General features: G+C 38.0%; 1 protein-coding gene across 2 annotated transcripts; it reads left to right on the top strand.

Moving 5' to 3' along the window:
- On the top strand, positions 1-14,230 carry LOC116288385 (uncharacterized). 2 transcript variants are annotated; one of them, XM_031695168.2, is made up of 17 exons: positions 1-258; positions 331-897; positions 1,818-3,435; positions 4,013-4,208; positions 4,528-4,616; positions 4,970-5,224; positions 5,580-5,767; positions 6,030-6,169; positions 6,627-6,729; positions 6,863-7,385; positions 7,674-7,820; positions 8,067-8,273; positions 11,652-11,738; positions 12,009-12,113; positions 12,637-12,780; positions 12,899-12,952; positions 13,277-14,230. In XM_031695168.2, the coding sequence occupies exons 2-17, from the start codon at positions 533-535 to the stop codon at positions 13,397-13,399; spliced, it is 4,344 nt and encodes a 1,447-aa protein (XP_031551028.2). In that variant the 5' UTR covers positions 1-258; positions 331-532; the 3' UTR covers positions 13,400-14,230. The 2 variants fall into 2 exon arrangements, with proteins under 2 accessions (XP_031551028.2, XP_088884279.1); XM_089028153.1 differs by having other exon boundaries at positions 328-897.
- Positions 14,231-15,029: the final 799 nt, after the last annotated feature.

Genomic DNA, 15,029 nt, shown 5'->3' with positions numbered 1-15,029 from the left:
GACCCTTTGAGGACCCTTTGTGAACACCGCCTGACTGCCGGTATTAGAGAGACGACTGGGGACGAGTTAGCTTCTTTATTCTCGAAATGGGCTTCCTTTTTATTCCTCTACCGAAGGTGGTTTGGGTTCCAATCATTTTCGTGCCAAAATACGAAGTGCGGGAACTTGATGCAGGAAGAAGGCGCTATTTATCGGCTCATATCTTATAAATATAAGGCTTAAAGGATACCCAATCTGCACTTTTACTATACTAAGAAGGTAGGCAGTGTCTTTGTACGTTCTGAGGTAGATTTTGGAGTAACAATTCATTATTGTTTTGATGTTTAGCAGCTGTTGTTTGAAGACTTCTTCGTCTCGTTTGATGTGAAGCCTGCTTCCGCCTGCTCTTCTACCACGGCTGTTAACAGACTAGTTTTATGGATTAATCAATAAGTTATTTATTACTGACTGAGTGGAAAGCCTTATCTTAAGAATCAGTTGATTTGAACCCTTCGAAGATGTTGGAGAACTTGGACTAGTAGCGTCAACTAGTATGAGCGACTCAGAAGGTGACACTATTCCTCGTGCCAAGAAAAGAAGAACTAAAAAATTAAAGTCGTCTTCAGAAGAATCTGATTCTAATAATTATGTTGAACCAGTGTTCAGAAAATCTCGAGTTTCTAAGAATACTAAGTGTGACAGCTCAGATGATGAAGAAACACCGAGGAAAAATGTGAAGACTCCAGCAACGAGAAGCTCAGAAAGACTCAAGGTTAAAAACTCAAGAGAGTTTCGCCTGCCTAGCAGAGATGAGGTGCTTGATGAAGTATCTCCAGGGAATATTATATGTCCAAGGTCGTCAGAACGAAAAATTAAAGAACTAAAGCCCAGAAGGCTAGTAAACAACTTCATAAGAGAGTAAGTCATGTGGGAAGAGGGAGGCTGTATGTTGCTAGGAGTCTACAACTAGAAATCTGTCACTGATTCGCAGATGAACCTAACCAACTGTTCTAATTTTGCCCATGTAAACTACCTGCCTTTCTACTGCACAAAACACTGCAAATCGCCATAAAAACTGTAACAAAAACTGCAGCTAACTTCACAGTTTGAATTATAGCAAGAATCACCCATGTAAACAGGCCAGAGACAGTGGAGCATTTAAATGATGATCAAACTAAGCCACAGGCAACCCACAGTAAAATTTATCCTTGTCTCAGAAATGACATTTTGCTTTGATGAACATGTATTGGTTTTTAATATTTCTGGCAAAAAAAGATTACTTACTTACTGACCATAATGCCTGCTGGCACGTAGGGCAGCAACAAAGCATGACCACGTTAGTCGTAGTCTATATCTTTGTTGCTGTTTCCATATCACTTATTGTTTTATAAGACAGGGTTGTTAGCCCTGTGCCCTACCCATTAGCCCAGAGGAGTTTCAACCTGTCTGCCTTCGGTGACCCTAATAGGAGACAAAGCTCTAGGTGTCATAGAGGCAAATAAGCTCTCCAGCCTCGACAACCCACAGTAGAGGCCAAAAATTTATTTATCAGAAAAAAATAGTGGACTTCAGTTCCACTGTCTCTGTTCAACTCATTTCATGTTTACCCAGAAAAAATCCAGTTCTCTGTTGCACAGGGTTAGTCTTGATTTTGTGCTGAGTATTCATGTGAATTCTTTACTTTAGTGTTGGTACTTGTGAATATTTTGATGCAGAAATGAGGTTAGACCTGAGTAAATCAAGGAACACAGTGTTGTTAGCAGTTTATTTTTGTTGTTCATTCCTTCTCTTTATATAACATTTACAATTAAATTTGTATGTTTTTTATTTCACTGTAGGTGTAATTCGTATGCGGCTGAAAGAGCTGGAGATATATATTCAACAGATAGCAGCTTATCAGACTTTATCAACGATAGTGATGAGGCTGAAGGGGAAGAGGATAGTGAAAATAGCTCCTCTGATGCTTCATCATCATCTTCAAGTAGTAAAGATGTTTCAAATACGAAGAAAAAATCACCAAAAAGGAGAAAAAAGAACATATCTTCTGATTCTGACAGCGATGAAATCAATAGCAAAAGAAAAAGGGGAAAATCAAAGAGTAAGACAATTAGAATGAAGAAACTTGATGGCAAAACCAATAGGAAAAATGCAAAGGAAAAATCCCAAAATGCAAAAACAAAAACAAGTAAAGTTTCAAGAAGGAAAAAGAAAATTGTTTCAGATGAATCAGAGTCTGGTTGTAGTTCAGATGGGGCTGACGATAATGTACCATTATCTACTTTTCTAGAAAAAACACCAAAAACTAGAAAAAAGAAAAAAATTCTTCCAAATTCAAGTGAATCAGAGGTTGAAGTGGATGCCATGCAAGTGGATGCCATACAAGATGGTGATTCTAGTAATGAAGAAGGGGAGAGATCCTTCACAAAGTTAAAGGAGTCAAGACCAAGCTCTACGAGACGATCTACAAGACGCATGAAACTAATACAGAAACAACAAGAATGCCACGAGAAAAAATATGGTGATTTTTTAAAAAGAAGAGATGTAGCAAAACTTGGCACAAAAGACCCAAAAATGAAGGATGATACTTCAAATCAAGTCATTAAAGAGAAGCTTAACAATAGTGACGAGGGCCTTCAAACTTTGAAAGAATTAATTGAAAATTGTTGCGAGTCAGATGAAGATGATAAAGATTTTGTTGTGTCTGATGGTGAAGTTTCTGAAGAAGAAATGATATCTGATCAAGAACTTGATGTAAAGTTTCTGAAGTTCATTAATGATCATAGCCAAACAGAAGATAATGATAGCGAAACTCTAAACTCACCAACCAGTGGATTTTCTGTCCAAACCAAACGAAAAGGAAGAAAATTAAAGAATTCCTCTTCAAAATGGAGGAGGATAAACACAAGAGTAGAATCAGATGACAGTAGTGAGTCAGAAACAACAATCAAAGACGACTGTGACCACAACTGTCAGCTCCATACAGCTGTCAATCATAATGACATTGACACAGTTAAAAAACTTCTGCAACAAGACCCTAGTGCAATCTATAATGTAGGATACAGGAAGAGGTCTGTCTTGCACCTTGCAGCTTTGAACGGCAATCCAGAGATGGTTCAGCTGTTGATTAAAATGAAAGCCAAATGTGAAGTTCTTGATAAGTATGACTTCCCACCTATTGCATATGCTGCAAATGGACATAGTGAGTGTCTTAAGATTTTCTTGAGACACACAGATATAAAACGAATTAACAATGAACTTATTCAAACACCCAGTAAAATGAGCCTCCTTCATTTTGCCGTTGGTGAAACCAGGATGGGAACAGAATGTACTGAGAGAGGAAAGTGTTTGGAACTGTTATTTGCAAATGATAAGAATCTTTGTAAAAGGATGTTGCAGCACAGAGATGTGAGGAGACGCACACCTTTACATGCTGCAGTGTTTGCTTCTCAGCACCAGGTATACTCAAAACTTACCTTGAATTTATGCTTTAACACCTTTATCAATACCCTGAAATAACCTCTGGGATGATCTAGGTTAGGGCATGGCTAACTCACAGATCGAACCTTGAAACAACCTCTGTGCTGATCAAAGTCAGGGCATGGCTAACTCACAGACTGAACCCTGAAACAACCTCTGTGCTGTTCTAAGTCAGGGCATGGCTAACTCACAGACTGAACCCTGAAACAACCTCTGGGCTGATTTAAGTCAGTCAGGGCTAACACAAAAATCAAACCCTGAAACACATTTTTGGACTGACAGGGCAAGTCAGGGCATTGTTACCTTACAAATTAACCCCTGAACTTAGGCTGATCTAAGTCAGGCAATGGCTTGGAGTTAATCAGAATTTACAGCGTTAGGTTTTGCAGAGGGAGGAAAACTTAAGACCCCTTGAATCAAGGGAGAGATCCAAAAACTCTGCTCACATGAGTCCAGCAATCAAACCAGAGAACCTGAGAGGCACATGAATTACCACTATACCAACCCTGATTCCTTAAGCGTTAACAGAATCACTGAATATATCCATGTATTGCAGTGTGTGGCAGTACTTCTGAAGCATGGAGCAGATCCCTTGTCCTTCAGAACAAAGGAAGGTGGCAACTTGCTTCACTTTGCAGTGGAGTGTGCATCACATCTAAAGCAAGACTCATCTGAAGATAAAGACACATCCTTGTGTCTAAGACAGCTTGTGGAACCAATGGCTCTGTACCTGAATGAAACTGATGAAAATGGTAATAGCTTGACTTTAAACAGACAGATTTTTGACAAATAAAACAGCTTTTTCCATGCTCCATTCAGTAGTAAAGCATGCAGGAAGTGACATGAGCATGAAAGAAGTGTAAAGAGAGACACAAGATGTAGGCAAGTGTTTCTCTCACTTCTTGAGTGCTTTTGGCACTTTCTAAGTTTCCTGCGCAAGTGAGGATGGCCTCACCAACCGTGCTTCATTCATTAATAAAGCACACCATATGATGCCACATGTGATGTATCTATGTCTAGCCAAATCAACCTTCCTCCTATGATTCTAATAGTTTCTGTTTCATTCTCAAGGTTTCACACCTTTGATGTATGCATGTGAGACTGGGAATGATAATTGTGCATCAGCATTGATCCAAGCAGGTGCAAAAGTCATGACAAAGGTAAGGAAATAATACTCAAGGGCAGACAGATGGGAAGGGGAGATTGGGTGGTTATAATGAGTAACGTAAAAACTAGAAAAGATACTGCTTTTAGTATATACAGTGTACTGGCGTTTTGGGTAACAGCCCCCCTTGAAATCATTTGGATCCACCAAACCCCTTAGAGAGTTAACATAAAATCTAAAGAGAAAGCTATACACATACTACTGTATATATATGTAGATACTAGCTTACCTGAACTATTCGTTTTTTGAAGCATTTGATTTTCAACCTAAACTATTTGCTTTTTTCTGATTATTTGAAGGTGTGTTGATCTTGTGATGATCCTAATATCTGTTAATATTATCTAATAGGATAGTTATGGCACTTCACCTCTACACCTTGCAGCTATGGCTGGAAGCACAGAATGTGTCAATCTGCTGTTGAGGTATGGTCACCAGGTGGACTGCGTCGATGACTGTGGTTGGCCACCTCTTCTGTATGCTAACTTTAAGGCGCAAGAGGAGTGTGTGCTTGCTCTGATGAACCCTAAACCAGATCAACTATTTGTGTTGGGACACTTGCTGAAGAAACAGATAAAAGAAGAAGAAAAGAGAAAAACTATGAAAGTAAGAAAAAAATACTGCTATCACTTATTCTCTAGCCTGCATGCTACGGCATCAGTTGACAGACATTTGTTAATGTATCTCATGGAGTATCAAGGTTGATGTAGTAAAGAGGTTGAGAACTCACCTCTTGGATTTTTCTCCCTCTGCAAAACCCAGGGCTGTTGCTAGGGGTTGTTCGATGGTTTGAACGAACCCTTCATCTCTCCACCTTTGTAGGAATACAAATAATGTTTAGCGCTTTTTTAGTTGTTCAAGAAATGGCATACCTAAGATTAGTAGAAAACCGAACGTTCCCTACAAGGTCCTAGCGATGGGCCTGAATCCTAACCGTAACACATTGGTATTGCTTCTTCAGGTTGTGAAGAATGTCCTCTTCTCGCTAGCCAATCATGATGCATATTACACTGTGTTTAATGATTTTATCCGTGCTAACCCTTTGCTGTTGGATGAATGTGATCATGGCTTACTGCAACACACATGGAGAGGCATATTAGATTTTGATAACAAGCACAAGTGGTTTAAAAGAAGATTAAACTTACTAAGGTAAGAAATGTGGCGTAGTATCGTGAAAGGTACCCGTAAAAACCTGAAAAAAAGCACTGGCCGAACGTGCCTTTTTGATCTTAGAACAATAGAAAAGAATAGAATCACGTTATAAAGGGCAGGCAGGCTAGCTGGCTGACTCGATGGATGATAGAATTTTTAAGATTAACTCATTCTTTTACTTTAAAAATTTCATACCACCCATATTTTACACCCAGTTTAAAGCTTTTCCCAGTTTTAACATTGATCTCGCTTGCTTCAGGAATGATTCCTACTCCATATGCGGCCCCAGCCTCAGTGTTAAACGTGATGATATACTTGGAAGCACCATGCAGAAGATTGGACATCGACATGGGAAGGAGCTGCGGAGAAGTATGAGTGTTATTTTTGAGGACGAACTTGGTAAGACAACTATTTAGCTCCCAGATGCATGCACACTAGTTATAAAATGGTTTAGTATACCGTGCAATATACCACGTAGTATCCCATAAGGCAATTTATTTTTTTAGTGTACGGATGAGCAAATACGATTGACAAATATAATATTCCATGGAAAGTGGTGAGGAGGGGGAGGGGGGGGGGGGTGAGGAGGTAGACAGATGGGCGGGTGGTCACATTGGTAAATATAATAGACTACGGTATACCATAGAAGGCACTGGATAAATCTTTTGTACATAAAATTTTAGTGCAAAAGTAAAAAGAAAGGTTTTTTCAGGGCTCTGTAGCGTTCACTAGATGTTGTTGATGGCCTCACAAGGGGTCTACAGGCTTAGAAGGAGGAGGATCAACAAATATATGATGTACATATTTAGAAAAATATGCTTGAAGAAACACAATTCATTATATCATTTTATCGTAGGTATCTGCACTGGTCCAAAGAGAGAATTTTTTGTTTGTCTGTGTAAAGATGTTGTTGATCCTAAACGTGGTCTTTTCGAAATGTCAGATGACTCTCAGTTCAGGTAATTTAGTTTTATTGCTGTTGGAGTGGTGGAGCTATGGAACAAGTACCTGTCTTTATTCTCTTTTCTCTCCCACGTTATGGTGCTCTCATATTAGGGTTTATAATTCTATTCATAATTTTTGTTATTGCAGCCCTACCCCAAATGCTTATTTTGCAAGCTACGTCAGCAAACAGCCCACAACATTGTTCCACAGTCAGAACAGAGATCAAGATGACACCAAAGTCAGTGAGAAGAAAGAAGAAGACGTTATTCAAAACATTGATATCGAGTGTACAGACTCAGAACTACTGGCAGCAGATTGTTTGGAAAATAACTCTAATGAAGCCTTGAATGCTAACGAGCAGTATGAATGCACTGATTCTGAACTGGTAACAGCTATGGAAACATCAGTGATGGATAGTGGAATCTGTAGTACAGCTGACTCTCAGACCCAGCCTGATTCTAGGGATGCAGACTCGGCATCTTCTACTGCATCGCTTTCTACAGGTGGAAGTACTATTACGGGTGGCACTCTACCTACTGCTGAAGAGAATACCAACACAGGTAACCCAGAGGAAGAAGAAAGAACATCTTCAGCAAATCCTTCCTACAGTCAGGAGGGTGATGATGCCTCTAAGAGACAAACTGACAACAACACTTGGATTTCTTGCTTGGTAAACCTATTATACGATTTCCTTATGTATGGGTGGGACATCTTTCTTTCTTAATTATTTATATATTTTGATGTTTACTCTCTTTTAATCTTTTTCATTCATATTTATTTGTCTCTCGTTCTTTCTCTGTGTCTTTGCTCTTCTTTCCATTTCTTGTTTTTCTTTCTACTCGCTTCCTCCCGTTTTTCTCATCCTTTTTTTAAATACGGAGTTAATTTTACCATTCCATTACGATTCTTGGTTATACTCACCACTCTTCGCGACTTTCTTTTCTATTTTCCTCATCAGGGGAAGAGTCCCAAGGACATAGTCATCCCCAGCATAGCACTTCGTTCTAAACTGAAGCAACTTCGTCTGATTGGTCGTCTTGTTGGTGCAGCCATTTGTCAAGATATGCTGCTTAACTTGAATCTTTCCAAGCATTTTGTCAAACAGGTACGTTCTATTGTACCCTTTGATACTTCAGTTTTCTTCTGTAGGGGTCGTGCAGATATTGGCTCCTTGTAGGCTATGAGAAGACTAGCGGATACAGTAGATAGTATGCGATAAGCTTTGCTTAAATTCGTCAAAATTTTTTTTGCCATAAACATTTCTCGCAAAAGGTGCGGTGTTTGCTCGAGCCTTAATTAGTCAGGTCATTTAAAATTACATCAACATCGTTGACATTGTTATTGTTGCCAGGTTCTTGGGATCCCTTTATCTCATCCTGATGACCTCAGCTCATTTGACTATCAGCTTCACGAGAACATGGTCACGTGGGTACAAGAGAATAGCGTGGATAACCTTGACCTTCCCTTTGGTGTTGATGTTAAGAATCCATGGACGAACCGGCTTGTGTCGGTCAACTTCTCTGACGACGAAGACAAGACTGTTGATGACTCGAATAAGGTACATGTTTAGCATCATTATACTACTGCCGATTGAACATCTTGTTATTTCAAAACAAAACACTGTATAGCGTTAGTTGGGATTCACAAACATTAGCATCGTGTGCATAGCCGGATACCTTATAATTTCGTTCCTTTATACTTTATTTATTTCATTTTGTCAGCACCTTGGCTAAAGTGATCTTCAGGGAATCTGGCAAACCAAAACGTGTTGCGCATGCGCCATGCTCATTAGGGATTATTATGCTTGATGCGCATGCCCGGCCTTGTCCATTAGAAATTACTAAGTTGGAAGTGCATGTGCTTTGCTCCTTACATAATAATAATAATAATAATATTTATTTATAAAGCGCAAATACAAATCTGTTCTAAGCGCTAGTAAACAAACGACAAAGACAACGACAAAATAAAATTATTTACAAAGAATATGCTAATTTGAAGAGATAAGTTTTAAGTTCAGTTTTGAATGAGGCTAGACTTGATGCATTTCGGAGAGATATTGGAAGTGAGTTCCAGAGTTCAGGAGCAGCCACAGAGAAGGAGCGATGACCATAAGATTTAAGATTATAAGAATGTGCTGATAGAAGAACCTGTGATGCAGAACGAAGATTACGGTTCGGTTTATACACTGAAATGAGTTCCCGGATATAGATAGGAGATTGGCCATGAAGAGCTTTAAAAGTAAGTAATAGGATTTTATATTTGATTCTAGATTCAATTGGTAGCCAATGCAGATTAACGAGGATAGGTGTAATGTGGTCATGTTTATGGGAAAGAGTGATTATTCTGGCAGCAGCATTCTGTACAGATTGTAGTTTATCTAAGAGTTTGTTTGGTAAGCCAAAGAGCAGAGAGTTACAGTTGTCGAGTTTGGAGGATATGAACGCGTGGACGAGAGTTTCAGTTGTTTTCAAAGAGATGTATTTTCTTATTTTAGCAATGTTTCTGAGATGATAAAAAGAAGACTTGCAAATATTATTCACATGACGAACCAAAGTAAGATGCGTATCAAATATGACACCAATGTTCCGAGCATGCATTGAGGGCATTATCACATCAGAACCAAATTGAAGAGAAGGAAGAGTTAACTGTGGGCTGTGCTTTGAAGAAAATAACAGGAATTCAGTTTTGCCTTTATTTAGTTTCAATTTATTTGTAGTCATCCAAGCATCAATATCAGATAGACAGTTTTCAATCAGATTCATGGAATCATTAAGGGACAAATCATCATTACAGGAGAAAGGAATATATAATTGAGTGTCATCAGCATAAAGGTGGAAAGACATTCTGTGTATTCGGAGGATATCAGCTACTGGAGAAGTATAAAGGAGATACAACAAAGGACCAAGTACAGAACCTTGAGGTACGCCACAATCAAGTTGAAGGGCTTCAGAAGAAAAATCATCAATGGAAACAAATTGAAAGCGATCAGTGAGGTAGGACTTAAACCATTGAAGAGCTATGCCAGAAATGCCAAATTTTGTATGGAGACGATCTAGAAGAATTTGATGATCAACTGTGTCAAATGCAGCAGATAGGTCCAAGAGTAGCATGGCAACACAAGAACGATTGTCAATGGAGTGGAGGATATCATTTTGTACTCGAAGAAGAGTAGTTTCACAGCTATGAAATGTTTTGTATGCAGACTGCAATGGTTCATGGAGATTGTTCAGAGACAGATAATCATTTAGCTGAAGAGAAACGACTTTTCCAATAATCTTGGAGATATTCTTTAAATTAGAGATAGGGCGATAATTTCCAAAAATTTCATGATCAAGAGATGGTTTTTTCAGTAACGGTTTTAAAACAGCAACTTTAAGAGAAGATGGAACAACACCAGTTTGAAGTTACAGGTTAACGATTTCACATATAGTAGGCAGTAATGCGCCAAAATGTCCAAGTAGGAGACTTGCAGGAAGAGGATCAAGACTACAGGATTTAGATGACATCTTTTTCGCAATGGCTGATAATTCATCAATAGAGATAGGCGAAAATGAATCAATTTTACAATCCAGTTTAGGTGAATCCAGATAAGAGAAATCATTTGAAAGATGTGACGTAGGAACGAAGCCATTTCTGATGTTAACGATTTTGTTTTTAAAGAAGTAAACAAAATTGTTAGCTAGATCTGTGGATGAAGTTGAGGTTGGTAGTTTTTCCTCAGGTATACGGTGTAGCAATCGATCAATAGAACGGAATAGATCATTACTGTTAGAACCAGCATCAGTAATCAAATTAGAATAAAAATTCATTTTTGCATCAAAAATCAGTTTTTTAACAACATTACATTGATCAACATATAATTCACGGTCAACCTCTAATTTGGAACGTCGCCAACGTCTTTCTAGATTACGACGCTTTGTTTTATTAATTTGAATTTCGTCAGTATACCATGGAGCTCTTGGGCGAAGGGAGATGGATCGAGAACGTAAAGGAGCATGTTTATTTAAAATAGACGATAAAACAGAGTCATATTGAGTACACAAATCAGATAGTTGAGTAGCAGGACATTGATATAGTGCAGAGTTCATAATATCTTGTTGGAGACAATCAGCATTTATTGCACGAAGCCTGCGATAAGAAATGCTTTTTGATTGAAGTAGAGGCTTGTTTACAGATAACATACAATGAACAGCATAATGATCAGATAAAACAGGATCGTGTACAGTAAGGTTGGTCACAGATTTTTCATCAGATCTTGTAATGATTAGATCCAAAACGTGATTACTTTTATGTGTAGGTGAAACAGGATCAAGGACAGTCAGATTAAAACAATCGAGTAAATCCATAAAGCGATTAGCATTATTATCTTTAGTGTCATTGATGTGAAAGTTAAAATCTCCAGAAATTACCAGTTTGCCAGAAGATGTAACCAGTCGTTCCAAGAGAGTAGTGAAATCATCATTAAATAGCAAGCTATTTGAAGAGGGTGGACGATAAACAATAACAATACGATAAGTAGACGATTGATGATGAAGTAGCATTTCCATAAATTCAAAAGACGTGTGAGACATTGTTACATGATGATTGATTTTCAGGCTATTTTTATACATTATGCCAACACCTCCACCAGTATGATTTTGACGAGGAACATGACAAAACGAATAACCAGTAGGACAAATATCACGCACAATAAAATCAGAATTAGTATTTTTTAGCCAGGTTTCAGTTATAGCGAGAATATCGATGTCTCTTTCAACAACATAATCCTTAATTAAAAGAGATTTATTGTTTATTGAACGAGCATTTAAGAGACAAAATTTCATGTAGTTTGCAGTTGAGGTATTCATTGCTTCCAATCAAGACGATTGTGGTTACATTCTATTTAACGTCTTTTACTCATTCTTCATCTATTTTTTATGTCCCTTTTTCCATTTAGCAAGATTATGTAAAGCTGGTTTCACAGTACAAATTACAAACGTTTATTGAAAAAGAGGTTGAGGAATTCAACATTGGTCTCCACGAGGTAGGAATCTAGTTTTCGTTTAACAGTAATCATTGTTTTGGTTGTCATTGGTTACACTCATTTTGGTCTGCTATAAGAATGGAAGCAGTGCTGATGAATTCAACTTCCGTATTAGTCTGATTACAACAGTGGAAATCCACCAAAGTTATCAATCCGAACAAGTGAAAAGCTAGATCTGAGAAAGAGAAAGAGGAGAGACTCTGCTCACAGGGGATTTTTCTTTTTACTTTTTGTTATCTATTTCAGTATAACTGTATGTATTATTTTAAGGTCATTCCACGCGAGTTGCTGTCTTTGTTTACTGCTGATGAATTTTCTCTCCTGATGAACGGTGTGACGAAGATTGATGTGAAGGATTGGAAGGAAAATACGCAAGTAAGTGATATTAATTTTGCAGCAAACCTTTGTAACCTTTGTTCACCTGCTATGGCCCTGACAAAAGATTTTCAACATTTGACCCAACATTCGACCCAACATTTGACCCAACATTTGACCCAACATTTGACCCAACATTTGACCCAACATTTGACCCAACATTTGACCCAACATTTGACCCAACATTTGACCCAACATTCGACCCAACACAACATTTGACCCAACATTTGACCCAACATTTGACCCAACATTTGACCCAACATTTGACCCAACATTTGACCCAACATTTGACCCAACATTTGACCCAATATTTGACACCACAATTTGACCCAACATTTGACCCAACATTTGACCCAACATTTAACCCAACATTTGACCCAACATTTGACCCAACATTTAACCCAACATTTTGACATATCCAATGTTGACTGAATGTTTGGTCAAATGTTGGGAATGTTGGGACCTGGTTTGTCAGGACCTGTGCTTCTCTTCACTGTTTCTAATTCTAACTCTCTTTTGACAGTATAAAGGGTTTAGATCAAATGACCCGATCATCACGTGGTTCTGGGATATAGTCTCACGTCTTAAAGAAGAAGAGAAGGCTTTGTTGTTAAAGTTTTCTACAGGATCCCCGTCTGTCCCTATAGGAGGATTCGCAAACTTACAGGTATATGCAGACACAGGGTTCCCATTTCACGTTTTAGTTTGTCAGTGTAACAAACACCGGCGCGTTTTAAACGGTGACACGTGTGGATATGTTAACTGACATTTATTATTTCATGTAGGGTCTCAGTGGACCGAACAAGTTCACTATCACACACCTCTTTGGCTCAAACAAGGTAGGTTGAGAATTTATTTATCGAGCATATTTTGCTGTCATAATTTTGCATCTTCACTGACTGAACTTGTTTTGCACATACAAAGATTTTTTTCCGGTTTGCACTGGAACCATTGAACTGGACTTTTTTGAAAGACAGGGGACGTGGTTAATCGCGGTAATGGTGGTAAGTTTCCCCTCCACCCCACACCCCTGGAGGGCTTGTTTATTGAGTAGCAGGTTTGATACATACCGTTGGTAGATGAGTTACACATTTCTGATGATTAACATGCTGCTTAGCAAGCTTTTGCTGTAGTAATGCTCATCCCAGCCATTTTCATTTCAGATTCCCCAGGCTTCAACTTGCTTTAACATGTTAAACCTGACCGATTACGACAGTGAAAAACAACTGCGCGAAAAGCTTCTCATTGCTATCAGACATGGCTCTGAGGGATTCTCTTTCTATTAGTCATCCATACTGTATGATGTATAGGTAATACTACGACTCTGAGGGATTCTCTTTCTATTAGTCATCCATACTGTATGATGTATAGGTAATACTACGACTCTGAGGGATTCTCTTTCTATTAGTCGACCATACTGTATGATGTATAGGTAATACTACGACTCTGAGGGATTCTCTTTCTATTAGTCATCCATACTGTATGATGTATAGGTAATACTACGACTCTGAGGGATTCTCTTTCTATTAGTCATCCATACTGTATGATGTATAGGTAATACTACGACTCTGAGGGATTCTCTTTCTATTAGTCGTCCATATTGTATGATGTATAGGTAATACTACGACTCTGAGGGATTCTCTTTCTATTAGTCATCCATACTGTATGATGTATAGGTAATACTACGACTCTGAGGGATTCTCTTTCTATTAGTCATCCATACTGTATGATGTATAGGTAATACTACGACTCTGAGGGATTCTCTTTCTATTAGTCGTCCACACTGTATGATGTATAGGTAATACTACGACTCTGAGGGATTCTCTTTCTATTAGTCGTCCATACTGTATGATGTATAGGTAATACTACGACTCTGAGGGATTCTCTTTCTATTAGTCGTCCACACTGTATGATGTATATGTAATACTACGACTCTGAGGGATTCTCTTTCTATTAGTCGTCCACACTGTATAATGTATAGGTAATACCATGACTCTGAGGGATTCTCTTTCTATTAGTCGTCCACACTGTATGATGTATAGGTAATACTACGACTCTGAGGGATTCCAGAGCTGTCAATTGATTATTTATAAAAAATAATTAAAATGATAAAAATATTTAAAGAAAAACTCATTACTACCACCACCACCACCAAGAATAATCCATCTAAATCAAATTAAAATTAACGGCATTCGTGATTTCATTTAATGCCATGCTATGAAATAGACTTTTTGACCTTGATGACTTAATTCCTAGTGGACTGTAGAAACATATTTTCCAATACAAATCCTTGTAAAATAATCTATTTTTACAGCTATTTCAAAACAAAAAAAAGGTTGATCAAGTCACAATATCAATGATATATTTTAATGTTCACATGAATTGCAGATAAATAGTTGTTATATTTTCATAGTATGCTTAACATTCTTTTAAACTACAATAAAGTAAAAATCTGGATTCAATATGTTAATAATAATAATATATATCTTCTAGTTTTGACATGTACAGAGTACAAAGTCTTTAACAGAAGCACTAGAATTCACTTAAGGATGATACGATTTTTTGTGTTAAAGCGTGGTCATATTGCTAGTTACCCCTTAGAAATACCACGAGCATACCCGATAACAACCCCTTCCCCCCCTCGGGTATCTGTGCGAACTTCAACAATTCCAGTGTAGCACTACATGTCATAATGTGTCATGATTCACATAAGTCAGCCACGCAAGAACAAATACCTCACGCTAATTGCCCTAATTCACTATGACGTCACATCAAAACAATCTATTGTTTAAACGCAAAGGATCATGGTCATCGGAAGGGGTCAAATCAACGCAAATTCACCGAAAATTGTTCTAAAACCCGTATCAATCCACGAAGAGAAGTAGAATAGCCAGCAAACGCTCAGAATATGTTTTA

Source organism: Actinia tenebrosa, unplaced genomic scaffold, assembly GCF_029948245.1.
Source record: "Actinia tenebrosa isolate PJP-AT-01 unplaced genomic scaffold, QUT_ActTen_1.0 PGA_scaffold12__29_contigs__length_12842862, whole genome shotgun sequence".
NCBI classification, from domain to species: domain Eukaryota; kingdom Metazoa; phylum Cnidaria; class Anthozoa; order Actiniaria; family Actiniidae; genus Actinia; species Actinia tenebrosa.
Note: the sequence above shows the minus strand (reverse complement) of the source record. Positions and strands in the feature narration are given on the sequence as shown.